General features: G+C 44.5%; 1 protein-coding gene across 1 annotated transcript in view; it reads right to left on the bottom strand.

The window, feature by feature from the left end:
* The window catches only part of sbk1 (SH3 domain binding kinase 1), a 53253-nt gene that overhangs the window by 17320 nt on the left and 14694 nt on the right, over positions 1–21239 (bottom strand). Inside the window, exon 3 of the mRNA XM_063059478.1 lies at positions 5264–5466. Coding sequence (XP_062915548.1) covers positions 5264–5466 — 203 coding nt within the window. The remainder of the gene's footprint in view (positions 1–5263; positions 5467–21239) is intronic.

The following is a 21239-nucleotide window of genomic DNA, read 5'->3' as shown; positions in this document are numbered from 1 at the left end:
CCACCTGCATCGCTGTCAGCTTCTCCCCCAGCAGAGCAGGGCGGATGGTGTTGAACACACTGGAGAAGTCAAAAAACATGACCCTCACAGTGCTCGCTGGCTTGTGCAGGTGGGTGTAGACACGGTTCAGCAGGTAGACGATGGCATCCTCAACTCCTAGTCGGGGCTGGTAGGCGAACTGGAGGGGATCTAAGTGTGGCCTGACCATAGGCCGGAGCAGCTCCAGAACAAGTCTCTCCAGGGTCTTCATGATGTGGGAGGTCAATGCCAGCAGTCTGTTGTCATTGAGGCCGCTGGGGCGCGGCGTCTTTGGCACAGGGACGAGGCAGGACGTCTTCCACAGCACAGGAATCCTCCGGAGCCTCAGGCTCAGGTTGAATACATGGTGAAGTACTCCACATAGCTGAGGGGCACAGGCATTGAGCACCCTGGTCGTGACACCATCCGGTCCTGCAGCCTTGCTTAATATGTGGAGACAAGCTGTCTAATGAGGCAATGAAGCCCTCAAAACTGCTTCGGCACCTTGAGTCCAAGCACCCTGCACTTACAGACAAACCTGTTGAGTTTTTTTGAGAGGGAAAATCGTGAGCAAGCGGGACAGAAGCAAGTGCTGAGCGTCACCACCTTCATAAACGCTGCTGCTCTGAGAGCGTCGTACTTAGTGGCTAGCCGTATTGCTACGGCTAAGAAGCCTTTCACTGTTGGTGAAGGACTGATTCTGCCTGCTGCCAAGAACATGTGCTGTGAACTGTTGGGAGAAGCTACAGCTAACAAGATGGCACAGATTTCTCTTTCAGCTACCACAGTATCAAGGAGAATCAATGACATAGCGGAGGACATCGAAGCACAGCTGTTGGAACGGCTTAATGAGTGACCATGGTACGCGATCCAGGTCGACGAGTCTACCGATGTCGACAATACTGCTGGTTTATGTGCGATATATATTTCAAGACAGTGTGCACGAGGATATGTTGTGTGCACTGCCGCTGCCAACTAACACAACTGGGGCAGAACTATTCAAGTCTTTGAATGACTACATGTCAGGCAAACTGGACTGGCCATTCTGTGTTGGAATATGCACAGTTGGGGCTGCAGCTATGACCGGACGGCCGTCTGGTTTCACTACCCGAGTCAGAGGTTGCTCCTGAATGTCAGTCTACACACTGTGTCACACACAGGGAAATGCTGGCAGCTGAAAAATGTCACCTGATCTTAACAGCATATTGAGTGACGTTGTTGAAGTTATCAATCACATCAAAGCAAAAGCCCTTAACTCACGTCTGTTTGAGCAGCTTTGCGAGGAAATGGATACAGAGTACAAACGCCTTCTCTTACACACTGACGTCAGGTGGCTATCAAGGGAGAGAGTCCTGGCCAGGGTTTTTGAGTTAAGAGAGCAGCTACAGAGATTTCTTTCAAGAAAAAAGTCACCATTGAAAGCACACTTCAGTGACGAGGAGTGGATTGCAAAACTCGCTTATCTGTGTGACATCTTCAACCTGCTCAATGAATTCAATTTGTCACTTCAGGGGAGAATGACAACTGTCTTCAAGTTGGCAGATAAAGTGTCTGCTTTCACAGCTAAACTGGAACTGTGGGGACGGTGAGTGGACAGGGGCATATTTAACATGTTCCCAACAGTAGCTGGGATTTTGGGAGAGACTGAGCCTGCACTGTCCTTCTCACCTATCTTCGCTGTCGGCAGAATTCAAACGTCACTTCCCAACCGCAGATGACCCAAGACGTGCAAAGGAATGGGTCCGTGACCCATTTGTGAATGTCCCCAGTGAATCATCCATGTCAGCACGGGAAGAAGATCAACTCCTCGAGCTTGCAAGTGACGGTGGGCTGAAAAGTATGTTTGACATAACATCCCTGCCGGCATTCTGGATCAAAGTCAAGGCTGAATTCCTGAGATAGCCACGAAAGCACTGAAAACGTTGCTTCCATTTGCAACATCATATCTCTGCAAAGCAGGATTTTCTGCAATGAATACTAAATTGCAGAATAGACTGGACATAAGGAACCCATTCAAGTATCGCTGTCTCCCATCACCCTTCGATAGGACCGTCTTGTTGCAGGGAAACAAGCCCAGGGCTCCCACTGATTCAGCGATATTGGTGTGTCGCAATGATTTTATATGTTCATACGGGGAAAATATGTGCTGTGTGTTTAATATCCAAACGTTACTTAAAATGTTATGATGCTATTGACTTATAAGTGACTTATAATTGACTCATCACTATATTCATGCGAGGAAAATATGCAACATACATCAAAGTTGCTGGTGAACGCAGCAGGCCAAGCAGCATCTATAGGAAGAGGTGCAGTCGACATCGACTGCACCTCTTCCTATAGATGCTGCTTGGCCTGCTGCGTTCACCAGCAACTTTGATGTATGTTGCTTGAATTTCCAGCATCTGCAGAATTCCTGTTGTTTGCGAGGAAAATATGCGCTGTGTTTAATATTAAATTAGTTAGATAAACCCTTTTAGAAAAGAAATTGAGTGTATTAGCCACTTATAAGTGACTTATAGTTGACTTATTACCTATATTCCGGTTCTCCCCCCCACCCCATCGGCCAGTCCGCAAGAATATTGTCAATATTAGACCAGTCCGCGGTGCAAAAAAGGTTGGGGACCCCTGATCTATAGTCATGCCACTGAGGGATGGGCTATACTGTATATATTTTTTCTCTTTGTGACTGTACAGTTTTCTGAAATCGTAACGATATGTCCCATTTGTGCTACGTGCTATTCACAGTGTGCTGTGTGCTGTGGGTAATGTGTTTTGCACCTTGGCCCCAGAACAATGCTGTGTATAGGTGAGTGATAATTAAATTCGAACTTGAACTTGATAGGGGCTGCAGGAAAATGGTACGGCCCAGATTGTGGGGATCTTTGATGACAGATGCTATATTCTTGAGGCAGTACATCTTGAAGCTGCTACCAATGGTAGGGAGAGATATACCTGTGATGTACTGTGCAGGCACCACTACTCTATAGCTTCGTAAATTCAAATTGCTGTATCCAGATCATGATGCAACCAGTCTGGATACTTTCAACAATACATCTATAGAAGTTTGTTGTAGTGTTCGGTGACAAGCTGAACCGCATTAATCAGAGAGAGTACAGAAGCCCTCCTTCTGATTGCCTCTACGTGCTGTGCCCAGAACAGATCAGCCAATACGTTAGCATGCAAGAATTTAAAGCTGTTCACTCTCTTCCTAATATTGACCAGAATTGTCCTTGGGTCTGGAACATTAAAAGGGTGGCACACACGAAATACTGGAGGGACTCAACAAGTCTGGCTGCATCTATAAAGGTCAATGTTTCAGGCCGAGATGTTATTCTGACTTCTGCCCCCTGCTTTTCCAGTCCTAATGAAGCGTCTTGGCCCAAAACGTCAGCTATTTATTCCCCCTCCATAGATGCTGCCTGATGTGCTGAGTTAGACCATAAGCAATAGGAGTTGAATGAGTCCTTCAAATCTGCTCTGCCATTCCATCATGGCTAATTTATTATCCCGCTCAACCCCATTTTCCTGCCTTCTCCCCGGAACCCTTGATGCCCTGACTAATCAATAACCTATCAAACACCCGCTTTAAATATACCCAATGACTTTGCCTCCACAGCCATCTGTGGCAATGAACTCCACAGATTCACCATTCAAGAAATTCCTCCTCATCTCTGTTCTAAATGGAATCCCTCTGTTCTGTGGCTGTGCTCTCTGGTCCTAGACTCCTCCAGTATTGGAAACATCATCAAATTCACTCTATCTAGGCCTTTCAATATTCAATGGGTTTCAGTTGATTTCCACGCCCCCCCCCACCCCAGTTCTTCTAAACTCCAGTGAGTACAGGCCCAAACTGATCAAATGATCTTCATGTGTTAACCTTTTATTCCCAGAATTATTCTCATGAACCTCCTCTGGACCGTCTATAATGCCACCACATCTTTTCTTAGATATGGGGCCCAAACACGATCCAAGTGCAGTCTGATCAATATCTTATCAAGCCTCAGCATTACATCTTCGAGTTCCTCTAGCATTTGTGTGTGTTGCTAAAAATTTCCAGCAACTGTAGCTTTTTAAAACGACAATGTAGGCAGTTCTACAGTACATAGCCTTATGTGAGGGAATGCAAATGGTAAATGGTTGAGGTGCCCTGAGGGAACAGTGGCCATAGTTAGGCAAGTTTCAAGCTTGCCATGAAAAAAAATACGCCTGGTAATAGAATTAGGGGAAGGCTGGTTTCAACAGTATAGGACGGCACCTGGCAAAAGGAGATTGTGAGGAGCCACTGGCGAGGGGAAAACATCCGTTAAGTGGGAGGAATTTAAAAGCAAAACCGTTAAGAGTCCTGGGTCAGCACGAGTGCTATGGTAGCGCTGTGGTATTACAGTGTGGGGAGTCGGAGTCCAGACTTCAATCCTGGTGTCCTCTGGAAGGAGGTTGTACACCCACCCCATGGAATGCATGGGTTTCCTCCGGGTCCTTTGGCTTCCTCCCACAGTCCAAAGACGCACCGGTCGGTGGGTTAATTGGTAACTGTAAATTGTCCCGTGATTAGGCTGGGGTTAAATCGGGGCTTGCTGGTGGCACAGCTTGAAGGGCAAAAGGGCCTGTATCTCTAAATAAAAATAAAAATAAATGTCTTTGTATGGGTAAGAAGTGAAGATGGTAAACCGAGGGAATCTTCACTCACAAAGGAAGTTGAAGGTCTGAACAAAAAGAGAAAGGAACCATAATTCAGGTACTTGGTTTTGAGGCAATCCTTTGAGGTTTATAACGGATATAGGAGAGAACTTAAAGAAATTAGAACATAAAGTGGATATGAAATGGCCTTACATGCAGAATTCCAGAGATTCCCAAAACTTGGGGAAAAACGTAGGATAGGAGTGGATCCATGGGTGAAGTATTGTGTGGGGTTCTGGTTACGCACTGCAGGAAGGCTGTAGGGAGGAGAATCAACAGGATGTTGTCTGGATGGGCCAGCTTTATTCTGAGAGGTAATTTTATAACATTATGATGATCATCATCATGTACCAAAAGACCTGTTCATGCTCCGTAGACGGGTGTGGAGCCTAATACTAGGGAGCACAGTTATACAGTCAGTGAAGTGGCAGAGGCAGACACAATTACAGCATTTAAAAGGCATTTAGACAGGTACATGGATGGCCCTAACATGGGCAAATGGAATTAGCATAGTAAGGCATGGATGAGTTGGGCTTCTGTTCTGTATGACTGTCCTTAGGTGACTCACCTGAGGAGGAATGATGTCAAACAAGTCACCTCCTGGTGCATACTCCTGGCCAAACACGTAGCAGTCTTCTGTCTCAAAGATAACGTCAAAGACCTTGATGATGAAAGGGTTGGAGGAGAGGTTGTTGGTGACACTATACTCTCTCAGGAAATTCTTCTGCTTCGTTTTACTTTTATTCAAAAACTTTAAAGCCATTTTCATTCCTGCAGAGAGACACAGAAAGAGAACAGCTATATCAGACGGAAAATGCAAAGATGCCCGATGCAGTAAACTGTGACGGCAGTGCCTGATTGGGAAAGAGAGGCCTGTAATCTTTAACATTATTGTACAACAGGGGTGTCAAACTACCGGCCCACGAAGGGGTCCAGTCTGGCCCGTGGGATGATTTGGGGAAAAGTATATTCACGACCATTTATTATGTATCTGTACGGCAGCCGCTGTCTCTCCCACCGCTGTCTGTGCCGCCTGCCGCACCAGCAGCTTGTTGTGTGTACTTAGAAAACAACAGGCGGCAGTTAACCACCCGCAGTGTACAAGCACCTACCACCCTGCACTGAAGACCACTAGGGCCCCACTTACATCATCAGACACAGTATAAACACACAGACTCCTCAGGTAAGTAACACCTGTAGCAAGGCTGAGACTGTTTGCTGCTGTGGCTCAAAGTGCTTTCCAAGAAAAGAAAAGTTGACGTTGAAGGTCAGATATGGAACGATAATTGGAAAGATAGTTTTTTCCTCTGTGAGGTCAACGGCAAACCTGTGTGTCTGATATGCTCGCAACAAGTGGCTGTGACAAAAGAGTACAATATCAAACGACACTATGAGATGTCACACGGAGAAAAATATGACAAGTACGCAGGACGACTCAGAACGCAAAAGGTAAATGAGCTTGAAGCAGCTCTGAAAACACAGCAATCAGTGTTCACCAAAAGTCGAGAGACTCATGATGGAGCTGTCAAGGCCAGCTACATTATTGCCAACAAAATAGCCGCTGCATCAAAGCCATACCCAGAGGGGGAATTCATCAAAGCATGCATGCTGACTGCGGCTGAGCTGGTGCCCTGAGAAGAGTCAGGCTTTTGGTAATATCAGCTTGTCACGAAATACTGTGGCAGAGAGAATCGGGGACCTTGCAGGAGATTTGAACAGTCAACTAAAAGACAAAATGAAGTTATTTATTGCCTTCTCTATTGCAATTGATGTGACTGATGTAGCTCAACTGGGAATATTTATTCGTGGTGTTGATGCATCTTTGACAGTCACCGAGGAGTTTGTGGAGATGGTGCCCATGACAAACACCACAACGGTGAATGACGTTTTCTCCAGCCTTGTCGAGGTCTTGGACAGACTGGGGGTTAACTGGGGTCACGCTGTCAGCGTGGCAACAGATGGCGCACCGTCCATGGTCGGGAAAAAGGCAGGTGTTGTTGTGAAACTCAGAGAGAAAGTTCAGATAGAGAATCCAGAGCAAGAATTCTGGAATTTTCATTGTATTATACACCAAGAGGCGTTATGTAGCAGGAGCCTGAAAATGGACAATGTCATGGATGTAGTAATCAAAACGGTTAATTTTATTAGAGCCAAGGGACTCAATCATCGGCAATTTGACACTCTTTTGTCCGAAAGTAATATTGGAAAAGGCCTACCCTACCACACTGAAGTCCGCTGGTTGAGCAGAGGGGTTGTACTCAAACGTTCTTTTCAATTACGTGCAGAAATTGGACTATTCATGAACAAAAAAGGGAAGCCAGTGGCAGAGTTGGATGACCCAGACTGGCTTCATGATCTTGCATTTTTGGTGGATGTAACAGAGCACTTAAATGTGCTTAATGTTAACATGCAAGGCCACAACAAACTTGTTACAGAATGCTACGACAGCATTCATGCCTTTCAAATTAAATTAGGCCTGTGGGAGATGTAACTATCCCGGAGCAACCCAGCTCATTTCCCCTCATTGCAGTCTGTGCGTGTCGCTCATGGGAATAGTGACAACATGGACAGGTACAAGGACAAAATATCACGGCTGAAAAGTGAGTTTCAGAATCGTTTCCAAGTGTTCACTCAGCTCAAGAAGGAATTCTCACTATTTTGCTCACCGTTTGCCGTCAACGCAGCATCAGATCTGCCGAAGGAACTCCAAATGGAACTAATTGAAATTCAGTGTAACTCAGCTTTCAAATATAGATTTGAGACTGTTGGTCTGGACTCATTCTATCAATACCTGGGACCGATGTACCCCAAGATGACAGACTTTGCCTTAAAGATCCTTTGCATGTTTGGGACAACATATCTCTGTGAGCAGGCGTTCTCCAGAACGAACATTAACAAATCCAAACTGCGCTTGCAGCTGACACACAGACATCTAAATGAGATTATGAAAATCACAACTGCCCAGAAACTGGTCCCTGATGTTGACAGGCTGGTTAAAGCCAAGAGATGCCAGGTGTCTGGAAGCAGCAAGTGAAAAATGAGTGACACTGTTCGATGCACTGCGACATGTAAGCAAAATGCATTATGAAATATTGAGTGTCATAATATTGTGATTCATTCATTTTCTGACTATTCTATTATTGTAAATGTGATCACTTCAATAAAAATTAGAGATTAACTGTGTTCATTGTCTGAGTTTGATTGCTGAAAGCAGGCTAATAAAAATTAGGTGCACTTGTGTAGCCTACATTTACAATTTGTTTCGTTAGGTCTACATTTGTGTCTAATGTTCGATTTCAAGTGGTTTATTAATGGAAAGGGTTTGGCTCCCAAAACAATCTTAGCCAAAATAGCATCGTTTTTTCTCTCTCTCATCACAACTTTTTTGTAGCCTACGACTGTAAGTTAATACCAATCATAAAAATAATGCTTGCTGGGCAATCTTCTTCATAAGAAATGAAATTCGTAAAGTGAAACACTTTGTAGTTATAGCAGAGACTGAGACACATGAGAGCAGATTGAAAAAACGAGGGCAACGAAAGCTGTGGGAGCACGCGCATGCACAACTGATCCAGCCCGCATGAAGTCGCATTTTGCCCAATCCGGCCCCTGACCTAAAATGAGTTTGACACCCCTGTTATTCAACTAAAGCCAAACCTTAGTGTGGACAACAAGCAACAGGCACAGAGCTTAAGGGAAGGGATGTAGCAGTTAAACAGTGGCTACAGGTTGTACAGGTTTTTGGGGTGTATGGGGTGTCCAGGGATGGGAAGCACCTCTGGCGATGTGGCTTGTGGTATCCATTCTGGGGCAGCTCACTCACCTTTGTGCCCCACTGGAGGCTCCGTGCTCTCACCTGTGGCTCCAAGCAGCTGTTTGCATATGACAGCAGCTACTCCCTGTACACTGCATCGACAGGCTGGCTAAACCACGTGAGGGTAGCTGGCAGGCATCGCACCCCAGTGAGATGGGACGTGCCTGCCCGAGCATGCGAAGTTAGCTCTGGCGGGTTGGGCGGATGAGATCCAACGGCCAGGAAGGTGGTTCTGCAACACTTCGTGGAGAGCGAGGGGCATGACAAGGCACAGAATTAGTCACGGGCTTCCTCAGCAAGCAAGGAAGACCCCTGTTTGTGAAGACTACTCGTACCACTGGACCTAGACCGCTGAGGTGGAGAGTGGAACTGCTCTGGTGCTGTGGCTTTTCCACTGTAAAAACTCTCCCATACAGGGTTCCAATCACTGTCTAATATGACAGACAACCAACACAGGTTGTACAAAGTAGAGACAGACTCACACATTACCCAGTTAGAATTCTCTCACAAGATAACAAACTGCAAAGGAAAATTGATACAGGAGCAGGAGATGTTACAGTAACACTTCACACTAACGTGTACTTTAAGGTTGTAGTGCCAGAGAGCAAGGCAGCCGTCATCCTGTACCAACAACATTCCGTACGCAGCAATCGGATGGCGACAATTAACTTGAATATTTCTATGGGAACGTTTGCAGACAGGACTCCAGCTTTCATGTTAAGTTTCAAAGCAGAAGGCTGACAGCATTGCTCAGAGCAGACAGGGAAACAGACGATGTCGTTAAGGATTGTGGAATCTGATTAACATAGAAAGGAGAAATATTAAGAAACTGAACTTCTTTGAAATGAGATGTATCACAGGCAATTATAAGATGCCAGAAAGCAAAGAGCAGAGGTTCTCAATGCCATTTTCTGATCCTCTCTGGTCAGAGGCATTGTGCCAGAAGTCTGGAAGATTGTGGATGCAGATTGGATAGGTGAAAGAGATTGAAGCAATCTTAAAGAAGTAACGAACGCCAATCAGAGAATATTTTTGGAAAATGTTCTGAAGGACTGTATAAATCAGCATCTGGAGAGTTACACATTAATCAAAGACCAGCATAGGGGTTTGATAAGGAAAAGTCATGTATGATCAATGGCAGGTTAGGGTGGGCACATTTGCTGTAGTCAAACTAAATCTGCTCTCTCTGGATAATTACTGGCACTTACTGCATTCACCAGCATTGTTTATGTGTGTTGCTTGAACTTCCAGCATGTGCAGATTTCCTTGTGTACTGGTACTTACGTTAGCTTCTCACATTTGAGCAAGGACAAAGCTCTTCTACTCCATTTGTTCTGTCAAATCTTTCAATACTTCCCCGGCTTACCAGCTCAGTTTCCACAGCCACTTTATTTTCAGAGGGCACTATTTCTTGCTTGCCTATAGAAGACCATCATTAAGGAACCCCATCACCCAGGGCATGGGCCTCTTCTCATTGTGACATCGGGAAGGAGGTACAGGGGCCTGAAGAAACACACTCAGCATTTCTTCCCCTCTGCCATCAGATTTCTGAATGGACAATGAAGCCATGTACGCTACCTCATTTTCTTTTCTTTTTTTTTTGATCTCTATTTGCTCTACTAACTTAATGTTTTAGTATATGTTGTACTTTTTTTTTATTATGTATTGCAATGTACCGCTGCCACAACACAACAAATTTCACAAGACATGCCAGTGACGTTAAACGTGATTCTGATTCTGATATTCTGGTGATGAAAGCAGTTCCCACCTGAAGCACATGACCAGTCTGTCTCTCGTACTCCTGGCAGTATCTTCCACACTGCATTGTTTCAATACGTACGTACAGGTTTAAGGCTGTTCTGTGCAGAAAAGGCACAGAAATTTTTCTTTGTGTGATGTTATATCATTCACCAGTAGAACACAAGGAGAAGCGTTGAGGCTTATCTGAGCTGTGCTCTTTCAAGTTTGGTTTAAGATCACAGGAAAGTACAGCACGGTACAGGCCCTTCAGCCCACAATGTTGTGGCAAGTCCAAGATCAATCTAACCTTTCCCTTCCACATAGTCCTCCACTTTTCTTTCATCCATGTGCTTATCTAAGAGTTTCTTAAATGTTCCTAATGTATCTGCCTTTACCACACACCCACCTACCTCTGACATCCAGGGGGGTACTTTCTTCCAACCTTAAAATTATGCCCCCTTGTATTAGCCATCTCCATTCTGGGAAAAAGTCTCTGGCTGTCCACTCCTTCTATGCCTCTTATCATAGAAACATAGAAACATAGAAAATAGGTGCAGGAGTAGGCCATTCGGCCCTTCGAGCCTGCACCGCCATTTATTATGATCATGGCTGATCATCCAACTCAGAACCCAGCCTTCCCTCCATACCCTCTGACCCCTGTAGCCACAAGGGCCATATCTAACTCCCTCTTAAACATAGCCAATGAACTGGCCTCAACAGTTTGCTGTGGCAGAGAATTCCACAGATTCACCACTCTCTGTGTGAAGAAGTTTTTCCTAATCTCGGTCCTAAAAGGCTTCCCCTCTATCCTCAAACTGTGACCCCTCGTTCTGGACCTCCCCAACATCGGGAACAATCTTCCCGCATCTAGCCTGTCCAATCCCTTTAGGATCTTATACGTTTCAATCAGATCCCCCCTCAATCTTCTAAATTCCAACGAGTACAAGCCCAGTTCATCCAGTCTTTCTTCATATGAAAGACCTGCCATCCCAGGAATCAATCTGGTGAACCTTCTTTGTACTCCCTCTATGGCAAAGATGTCTTTCCTCAGATTAGGGGACCAAAACTGCACACAATACTCCAGGTGTGGTCTCACCAAGGCCTTGTACAACTGCAGTAGTACCTCCCTGCTCCTGTACTCGAATCCGCTCGCTATAAATGCCAGCATACCGTTCGCCTTTTTCACCGCCTGCTGTACCTGCATGCCCACTTTCAATGACTGGTGTATAATGACACCCAGGTCTCGTTGCACCTCCCCTTTTCCTAATCGGCCACCATTCAGATAATAATCTGTTTTCCTATTTTTGCCACCAAAGTGGATAACTTCACATTTATCCACATTAAATTGCATCTGCCATGAGTTTGCCCACTCACCCAACCTATCCAAGTCACCCTGCATCCTCTTAGCATCCTCCTCACTGCTAACACTGCCACCCAGCTTCGTGTCATCCGCAAACTTGGAGATGCTGCATTTAATTCCCTCATCCAAGTCATTAATATATATTGTAAACAACTGGGGTCCCAGCACTGAGCCTTGCGGTACCCCACTAGTCACCGCCTGCCATTCTGAAAAGGTCCCGTTTATTCCCACTCTTTGCTTCCTGTCTGCTAACCAATTCTCCACCCACACCAATACCTTACCCCCAATACCGTGTGCTTTAAGTTTGCACACTAATCTCCTGTGTGGGACCTTGTCAAAAGCCTTTTGAAAATCCAAATATACCACATCCACTGGTTCTCCCCTATCCACTCTACTAGTTACATCCTCAAAAAATTCTATGAGATTCGTCAGACATGATTTTCCTTTCACAAATCCATGCTGACTTTGTCCAATCATTTCACCGCTTTCCAAATGTGCTGTTATCACATCCTTGATAACTGACTCCAGCAGTTTCCCCACCACCGACGTTAGGCTAACCGGCCTATAATTCCCCGGTTTCTCTCTCCCTCCTTTTTTAAAAAGTGGGGTTACATTAGCCACCCTCCAATCCTCAGGAACTAGTCCAGAATCTAACGAGTTTTGAAAAATTATCACTAATGCATCCACTATTTCTTGGGCTACTTCCTTAAGCACTCTGGGATGCAGACCATCTGGCCCTGGGGATTTATCTGCCTTCAATCCCTTCAATTTACCTAACACCACTTCCCTACTAACATGTATTTCGCTCAGTTCCTCCATCTCACTGGACCCTCTGTCCCTTACTATTTCTGGAAGATTATTTATGTCCTCCTTAGTGAAGACAGAACCAAAGTAATTATTCAATTGGTCTGCCATGTCCTTGCTCCCCATAATCAATTCACCTGTTTCTGTTTGCAGGGGACCTACATTTGTCTTTATCAGTCTTTATCATCTTATACGACTCTATCAAATCACCTTTCATTTTCCTTCACTCACACAACTGTCCTGAAAAGACATGCTCTCCAGTCTAGGTGGCATCCTGGTAAATCTCCTCTGCACCCTCTCTAAAGATTCCACATCTTTCCTATAATAAGGTGACCAGAAGTGAACATAATACTCCAAGTAAAGAGAACTTTTGGCACGTTGGTCTTTGTAAATCAGGACACTGAGTACCGGAGTTGGGATGTTATGTTGAAATTACAATTGAAGCTGGTGACGTATCAGTAAGATTGAAAGCATGCAGAGAAAATTTACGAGGAACTTGCTGGGACTTGAGGACCTGAGTTACAGGGGAAAGTTGAATGAGTTAGGAATTTATTCTGTGGAGTGTAGGAGAGTGAGGGGAGATCTGATACAGTTAGACAAAATTATGAAGGATATAGATAGGGTGAATGCAAGCAGTCTTTTTCCACTGAAGTTGGGTGAGACTACAACTAGAGGTTACAGGTTTAAGATGAAAAGTGAAGTATTTAAGGGGATTATGAGGGGAACTTCTTTACTCAGAGGGTGGTGTGTGTGGAACAAGGTTCCCACAATACAGATGCAGGTTCAGTCACAACACGTAAGGGAAGACTGCACAGACAAATGGATGAGGGTGTGGTGGGTTACAGTCCGACAACCAGGCTAGCAAAGAATAGATGGGCCAAAGGGCTTGCTACTCGGCTGCAGGATTCGATAATTATCATGCAAAAGTGAAGAACCTTTTAATGATATTGAATTCAGAGTAGAGAGGATTTCACAAGCCCACAGATTGAGCAGAAATTGGTCTGCTGATTTCTAAATTTCTATTTCTATAGATTTCTATAAGGTTTTACAGCAAAGATAGTCATTCTTCACCCCGATTTGTGGTTTGTATAGGGTTTTACAACAAGGATACTGGCCTGTCACACAGATTTGAGCTTTGTATAGGGTTTTGCGACAGGATAATGTCAGGTTTTGCAGCAAGGATATTCATTCCCAAACCCAATTTGATGTTTGTTAAGGTCTATACAACAAGGATACTGGTCTTTAACAATGATTTAAGGTTTTTATAGTATTTTACATCAAGGATCGACATCCTTCACCCCGATTTGAGGTTTGTACAGGCTTTTACACCAAAAATACTGGCCCCTCACCCTGATTTGAGGTTTGTGGAAGATTTTACAACAAGGATACTGTCCCTTCAGCCCGATTTGTCTGCACTGACCAGTCCTGAGGTAGTCTCATTTGCCTGCGTTTGGTCCACATGCATCTGAAACTTTCCGATGCATGTTCCTGTCCATAGCTGCAACAGCTACTCTGAATTATTATACAATAGTTCAGTCTTTGCATTCGTGCTTTCATAGAAAGCCCTGAGGCCTCTGGATATCAGTTGTTTGCTCAACCCATTTTCAGAAATGTATCGATGCAGAGATCTAATCTCCACAGAACATAAAAGATAAAAGTTCAACATCACACCCATTATTGTAACAATAATCTTCACTCTGACCCAATTAGTCCATTTTCCAGGTTGATAGCTCCTTGAAAGGGGCTGCACAGGTTGATAGGGTGGTTCAGACAGCAAATGTCATGCTTGCCTATGGCATGGAGTTCAAAAGTCAGGAGGTTACATTGCAGCTTCATAAAACTCCAGATTGGCCACATCTGGAGCATTGCATACAGTTCTGGGGACCCCATTATAGGAAGGACATCAAGGCTTTGGAGAGGGTGCAGAAGAGGTTTATCAGGATGCTGCCTGAATTAGAGGGTATGTGCTATATTGAGAGGCTGACAAACTTGGGTTGTTTTCTCTAGAGCGGCAGAGACTGACGGGAGATCCGATAGAGGTTTATGAGATTATAAAATGCATAGATAGACAGACAGAACCTTTGTCGCAGGTTGAAATGTCTAATACTAGAGGGCATGAATTTAAGGTGAGAGGTGGTCATTTCAAAGGAGATATGAGGAGCGTTTTTTCACTCAGAGTGGGGGGTACCTGGAATGCGCTGCCTGGGGCAGAAACATTAGGGGCTTTTAAGAGACATTTAGATGTGCAAATGAATGTGAGGAAAATGGAAGGCTGTGAACATTGGGGCGGCAGAAGGGATTAGTTAGCCACTTGATTACTAAGTTAATTGGTTCGGCACATCGTGGGCCAAAGTGCCCGTTCCTGTGCCATTCTTTTCTAGTTTCCCTTTGGATAGAGGGGTTAGGATCAATCTCTAAACTCAGGACTTTGAACAATTCTGTCTTAATGAACTCACACCAGGGGGTTTCCCATTTCTGAAAGGATTTTGTTAGGTTGCAATCTCTTCCATTGTTCATCTATCTGCATTGATATCAAAATGGTTCTCTGCCTCCCGGATGTTTGTTTCCTGCTCAAGTAGCTCCCTGATGAGCAATTCTTTGTCCAACGTGGTTCATCTTTTACTGTTATCAGTTGGTGGTCTTATCATCTCCGATGGGTATGATGTTTTCAGATCTGCCTTTTCCACAAATAAACTATGTAATTTGTTCTTTTTTAGACAGACAGCTGCTTTTTCTGCTTCTGTTGCCAAGATATTCCCGAAAAATAATGTATCCATTCTCACAGGCCACTCGATCTCCGATGTGCCTTGCAGTGCTGCTTGTGGCTTCAGCATTTTAACCTCGAAAAATTGGGACAGTGCCACCTTTGGAAGCATTAGGCAGGAACTTGTAGAGGTCAACCTGCAGCGACCACTTGCAGGGAAAGGGGCAGTTAGTGGCAAGTGGGAGGTGCTTCAAAGTACAACATCAAGTGTTCTGGGACAAAATGTTCCTGTTAGAGTGAAGGACAAATCTGGCAAGTTTAGGGATCGCTGCTTCAATGTGCTCAGGAAAAAGGAGGCAAATAGCAGGAATAACATGAGGGAAATCAGGAGGGCAGAGAGAGGGCATGAGCTGGATGTGGCGGGCAAGATTAAGGAAATTCGATGGGTATATCAAAAGTAAAAGGATGGCTAGGGAGAGAATAGGTCCCCTTAGAGACCAGCATGGCCATTTACGTACAGAGCCACAGGAGATTATTTTAACGAATACACGGAGAAGGTCATGGAAGCTAAGAAACTAAGGCAAATGAGGTGTGATGTCCTGGACCAAATATGGAATATCAAAGACAGGGTGTTAGTGATCTTAAAACATTTCTTCCCTTCTGCCATCACATCTCTGAACAGTCCACGAAGTAATCTGAACTTCTCATTTTATTCATGTATAATTGTAAGTTATAGTCATTTTAGACCATAAATCAGAGGAGCAGAATTAGACTAGTCTGTTCCATTATTCCATCATGGCTGATTTATTATCTTTCTCCAGCCTTCTTCCTGAAACCTTTAATGCCTTGACTAATCAAGAAATTCAGTATGGTCCGGCCTTTCTGAACCAACAAGCACGCGCTGCCCAAATACACACGACCAACTAACTGACCAATCTATATGCCTTTTGGATGTGGGGGGAATGCAGAGCACCCAGAAAGAGCATGCGGTCATGTACAAACTCCTTACAGACAACGGTGGGAATCGAACCACAGGAAAGCGTTGTGATACTGTGCACTGTGCCACCCCTAACATTTTGTTGATGCCTTGCACTGTACTGCTGTCAGAAAACAAATTTCACGACATATCAGTGATAATAAACCTAATTCTGATTGAGTTATAGGGAAAGGTGGGGCAGATGAGACCTTTAATCCTTGAAGTGCAGAAGACTGAGGGATGACCGTACAGAGGAGTATAAAACCATGGGGGTGAATGCACTCAGTCTTTTCTCCAGGGAAAGGAAATCAAATAATAGTGAGCACAGGTTTATGCCGAGAGGAATGAGATTTAAAAAGGCACCAGAGGGGCAAAATCAGAATTAGATTTAATATCCTTGGAATATGTTATGAAATTAGTTGTTTTGTGGCAGTAGTATATTGCAATACATCATAATAAAAACTATAAATTACATTAAGAGTATAGAAAATAAAATTATACAAGTATTAAATAGGTAGTGCAAAAATAGTGAGGCAGTGTTCATGGGTTCAATGTCTATTCAGAAATCTGATGGTGGAGGGGAAGAATCTGTTCCTGAAACACTGAGTGTGTGAGTGGTGTATACAGCTTCAGGCAGGGACAATAACAACATTTAAAATGGAAGGTATGGAGTTAGGTAAGGTCTGGAGGGATGTAGGCCAAGTATGGGCCAATGGGAATAGCTTGGACAGACACCTGGTTCACATGGATGAGATGAGCCGAAGGACCTTGGTTCCATGCTGTGTTACTCTAAGATTCTTGAATTATTTTTCTTCCAGGCCTCGTCTGGTTTGTATGGTATGACTCGGAAGTATTAAACCCTTCCTTTACCTTGCATGTAGGTTGAACAGAGCTCGCTGCTCAATATTTCAAGATCATGGAAGTGAGGGTTGTGGTTTGTGGCTTTGAATAGGAGCTGAGCTCCGGGACAGATCAGCCATGATCATATGGAATGGTGGGACAGACTTGATGGGCTGAGTGGTCTACTCCAAACGTCCCACCGAGGTCTGGACACACTTCTTCTTTAATTACAAAGTGAAGATTTTCTGTATTTAGGAGGACTTCTGCTCAGGAATATCAGTGCTTGAATGACCCTCCTTTGGTGAACTTCCACTTTGTAATTTTAGTTCAGCTCGTAGTGAGGTTGCTTCAGACACTGATCCCTTTTACACTTGTTATCAAGTCTTGCCATTTGTCACAGATCATTTCGCGTTCAATCTGGTTCTTATCTCTGTCTTTTGGAGAACATCTTGTCAGCATGTACTTTCACAGGGGTGAGGTTTACATTGACTGCTTACATCACGGCCTGGTATGGAAAAAACAATGACACTCAACTAAAAAGACTACAGTCAAGTCTGTCACGGTAAAGCCCTCCCCACCATTGAACACATCTACACAGAGCACCGTCACAGGGAAGCAGCGTCCGTCATCGAGGACTCCCTCACCCCACCACCCAGTTCACACTCCCTCCTCACTGCTGCCGTACAGGAGCCTTTGGACCCACACCACCAGCCTCAGCCTCAGGAACAGTTATTACCCCTCAACCATCAGGCTATTGAACCAGAGTGGATAACTTCACTTCAGTGAACTGATTTTGCAATATTTGGACTCGTGCTCTGAATGTTTATTGCTTATTTATTTATCTTTCTTTTTGTATCTGCAATTTGCAGCTTGTTGTCTCTTGCACATTGGTTGTTTGATATCTTATGAATTGCAAATGTCACTCCAGTCAAGAAGAGAGAGAGGCTGAAGGAAGGAAACTATGGGCCAGTCACTCTGACTTCAGTGATTGGGAAGATGTTGGAGCCAATTATTCAGGATGAGGTCTCAGGGTACTTGGAGGCACATGATAAAATAGGCCGTACTCAGCATGGTTTCCTCAAGGAAAATCTTGCCTGACAGATCCGTTGGAACTTTTTGAAGAAATAACAAGCAGGATAGACAAAGGGGTATCGGTTGATGTTGTGTACTTAGATTTTCAGAAGGCCTTTGACAAGGTGCTGCACACGAGGGTACTTAACATGTTATGAGCCCATGGTATTACAGGAAAGATTCTAGCATGGACTCATTGGCAGGTGGCAGAGTGAAAACAAAGGAAGCCTTTTTCTGGTTGGCTGCAGGTGACTAGTGGTGTTCCACGGGGGTCTGTGTTGGGACCGATTCTTTTTACATTATATGCCAATGATTTGGATGATGAATTGATGGCTTTGTTGCAAAGTTAGCAGACGATATGAAGATAGGTGGAAGGGCAGGCAGTTTTAAGGAAGTAGAGAGGCTATAGAAGGACTTAGATAGATTTGGAGAATGGGCAAAGAAGTGGCAGATGGAATACAGTGTCGGGAAGTGTATGGTCATGCACTTTGGTAGAAGGAAGGAAAGGGTTAACTATTTTCTAAATGGAGAGAAAGTACAAAAATCTGAGGTGCAAAGGGACTTGGGAGTCTTTGTGCAGGATTCCAGAAAGGTTAATTTGCAGGTTGAGTCTGTGGTGAGGAAGGTAAATGCAATGTCAGCATTCATTTCAAGAGGACTAGAATATAAAAGCAAGGATGTAACGTTGAGACTTTATTCAGCACTGGTGAGGCCTCACTTGGAGTATTGTGAGCAGGTTTGGGTCCCTTAGAAAGGACATGCTGAAACTGGAGAGGGTTTAAAGGAGGTTCACAAAAGTGATTCCAGGATTGAATGGCTTGTCATACGAAGAGCGTTTGATGGCTTTGGGCCTGTATTCACTGGAATTCAGAAGAACGAGGGGTGACCTCATTGAAACCTATCGAATGGTGAAAGGCCTGGATAGAGTGGATGTGGAGAGGATATTTCCTTACAGTGGGGAAGCCTAGGACCGGAGGGCACCACCTCAGAATTGAGGAACGTCCATTTAGAACATTTTTTAAAAATTTCTTTACACATTGAGAACTCATTGCTACAGATGGCTGTGGAGGACAAGTCTTGGGTACATTGAAAGTGGAGATTGATAGCTTCTTGATTAATAAGGTTGTCAAAGGTCACGGGGAGAAGACAGGAGAATGGGGTTGAAAGGGATAATAAATCAGCCATGGTGGAATGGCAGAGCAGACTCAATGGGCCGAATGGCCTAATTCTGCTCCTATGTCTTCTATTCTAACAGTGTAACGGTATCATTCTGTGGCCCTCTCTCACCACCGCACGCTGCCTTAGATCTGGAATGCTGCTGATGTACTTTGGCTGTGAAAAGGGATCAAAGGAACATATAGAGTAACTAAAGTTGATCAGCCTAAAAAAAGACAGTGGGAAATAACTAGACAAAAATATAAGTGAACATTTACAAAAGGACAAGCTAATGAACATAGAACGTTACAGTAGAGTTCAGGCCCTTTGGCCTACGATGCCGTGCCTACTCCAAGACCAATCTACTCCTTCCCTCCTACAGACACTCCAGTTTTCTATCATCTATGTGCCTGAGAGCCTGTAATGTATCTGATTCTACCACCACTCTGACAGTACATTCCACACGTTCACCATTTTCTGTGTAAAAAAAATCTCCAACATCATCCCTTTACTTTGCTCCAATCACCTTCAAATTATGCCCCCTGGTATCAGCCATTTCTGCTGGGAAAATCTCTGGCCATCCATTCAGTCTATACCTCTTGTCATCTTATACACCTCTGTCGTCACCTCTCATCCTCCTTTGCTCCAAACCAAAGTTTTTGAAAGGTGAAACAAAAAGTGGGTTGAGAGTGGGCGGGGTACAGATGCAGGGTGTGTGACACTGGTTTGATAATGCAACTGGGAACCAAGTTGACTCCTGAAAGCTCAGGAAAATAACAAAGGAAGTAATGAAGGCCAAGGAAATGAGAGTAGACCAACATGAAATGTATAGAATGTTCGTCCCACTCCCATCAGGGATGAGGCTGCATAGCATCCAGGACCACCAGACTCAAAAACAGTTACCTTCCCCAAGCAGTAAGGCTGATCAACACCTCCACCCACTAACCCACCCGGGATGAGGCTACATAGCATCCAGGACCACCAGACTCAAAAACAGTTACCTTCCCCAAGCAGTAAGGCTGATCAACACCTCCACCCACTAACCCACCCCTCCATACCCCCAACCACCACTACTTTATCATTTCCTGTCAGTCACCTCGTGTACAGACACTCCTGCACCCAGCGTCACTTTATAGAAATACAATCAATGTATATAAGCTATATTATTTCTATTTATTGTGTTTTTTTTATTATTGTGTTCTTTATCTTTTTGTGGGTTTTTTTGTGCTGCATCAGATCTGGAGTAATAATTATTTCATTCTCCTTTACACTTCTGTACTGGAAGTGACACTAAACAATCCTGAATAGAAATTGTAAGCAGAGAGTTAGGGACAAAAATAGAGACTTATTCATGAAAGCAGAGGACTTGCCTGAAGAATTAATTGAGTACTTTACATGTTGCTATAAAGGAAAGAGATGATTCCTCGCTTGCGATAAAAGGAGATGGTGGGTAGGCTAGGAGATGATAAAAGAGGAAGTGTTGAGAAGGCTGTGGTGAAAGTCAGCTGCATTGGCTGAGGTTACACCTCAAGAGGATTGCTGATGAGCAGAGCCAGCGCTGCTGCTGGGTACCGACACACAACTATATCCGTCTTGGAACAGGCACTCCTGGACTATGGTGTATGGTTCTGTACGGGCTTCCTACTGAAGAAGTGTACCAATATTCACCAGACTGCCTCCTGCCAATATGGGTCCTCCATCAAGGAGGGATTAAGTAGCTCACGCCAGAAGCACAACAACACTTGCAGTGGCCCCACGACCATCTTGAACTGTGTTGGTCAACGCAGTCTGAGGATCGTGCTTGGACAGCTCACAAGCGCCATGCTTCTGGCCCCATCCCAGCATGGCCGCAACGCGTTTACCCTAACCCATACACCTTTGGACTGTGGAAGGAACCTGGAGCACCTGAAAGAAACCCACCTGGTCACGCAGAGAACACAAAAACTCCTTACAGACAACGGTGGGAATTGAACCCCGATCGCTGGAACTATAAAGTTTTGCACAAACTGCTGCTGTGCCATCTCTACTCTCTGTTCAGTCTGATGGGAGATGGGAGACTGAAGTGTTTAATTTGTTTTAC

This window comes from Mobula hypostoma, chromosome 9 (genome assembly GCF_963921235.1).
Source record: "Mobula hypostoma chromosome 9, sMobHyp1.1, whole genome shotgun sequence".
NCBI classification, from domain to species: Eukaryota; Metazoa; Chordata; class Chondrichthyes; order Myliobatiformes; family Myliobatidae; genus Mobula; species Mobula hypostoma.
The sequence above is the reverse complement of the archived record's forward strand: the minus strand, read 5'-3'. Positions and strand labels throughout refer to the sequence as shown.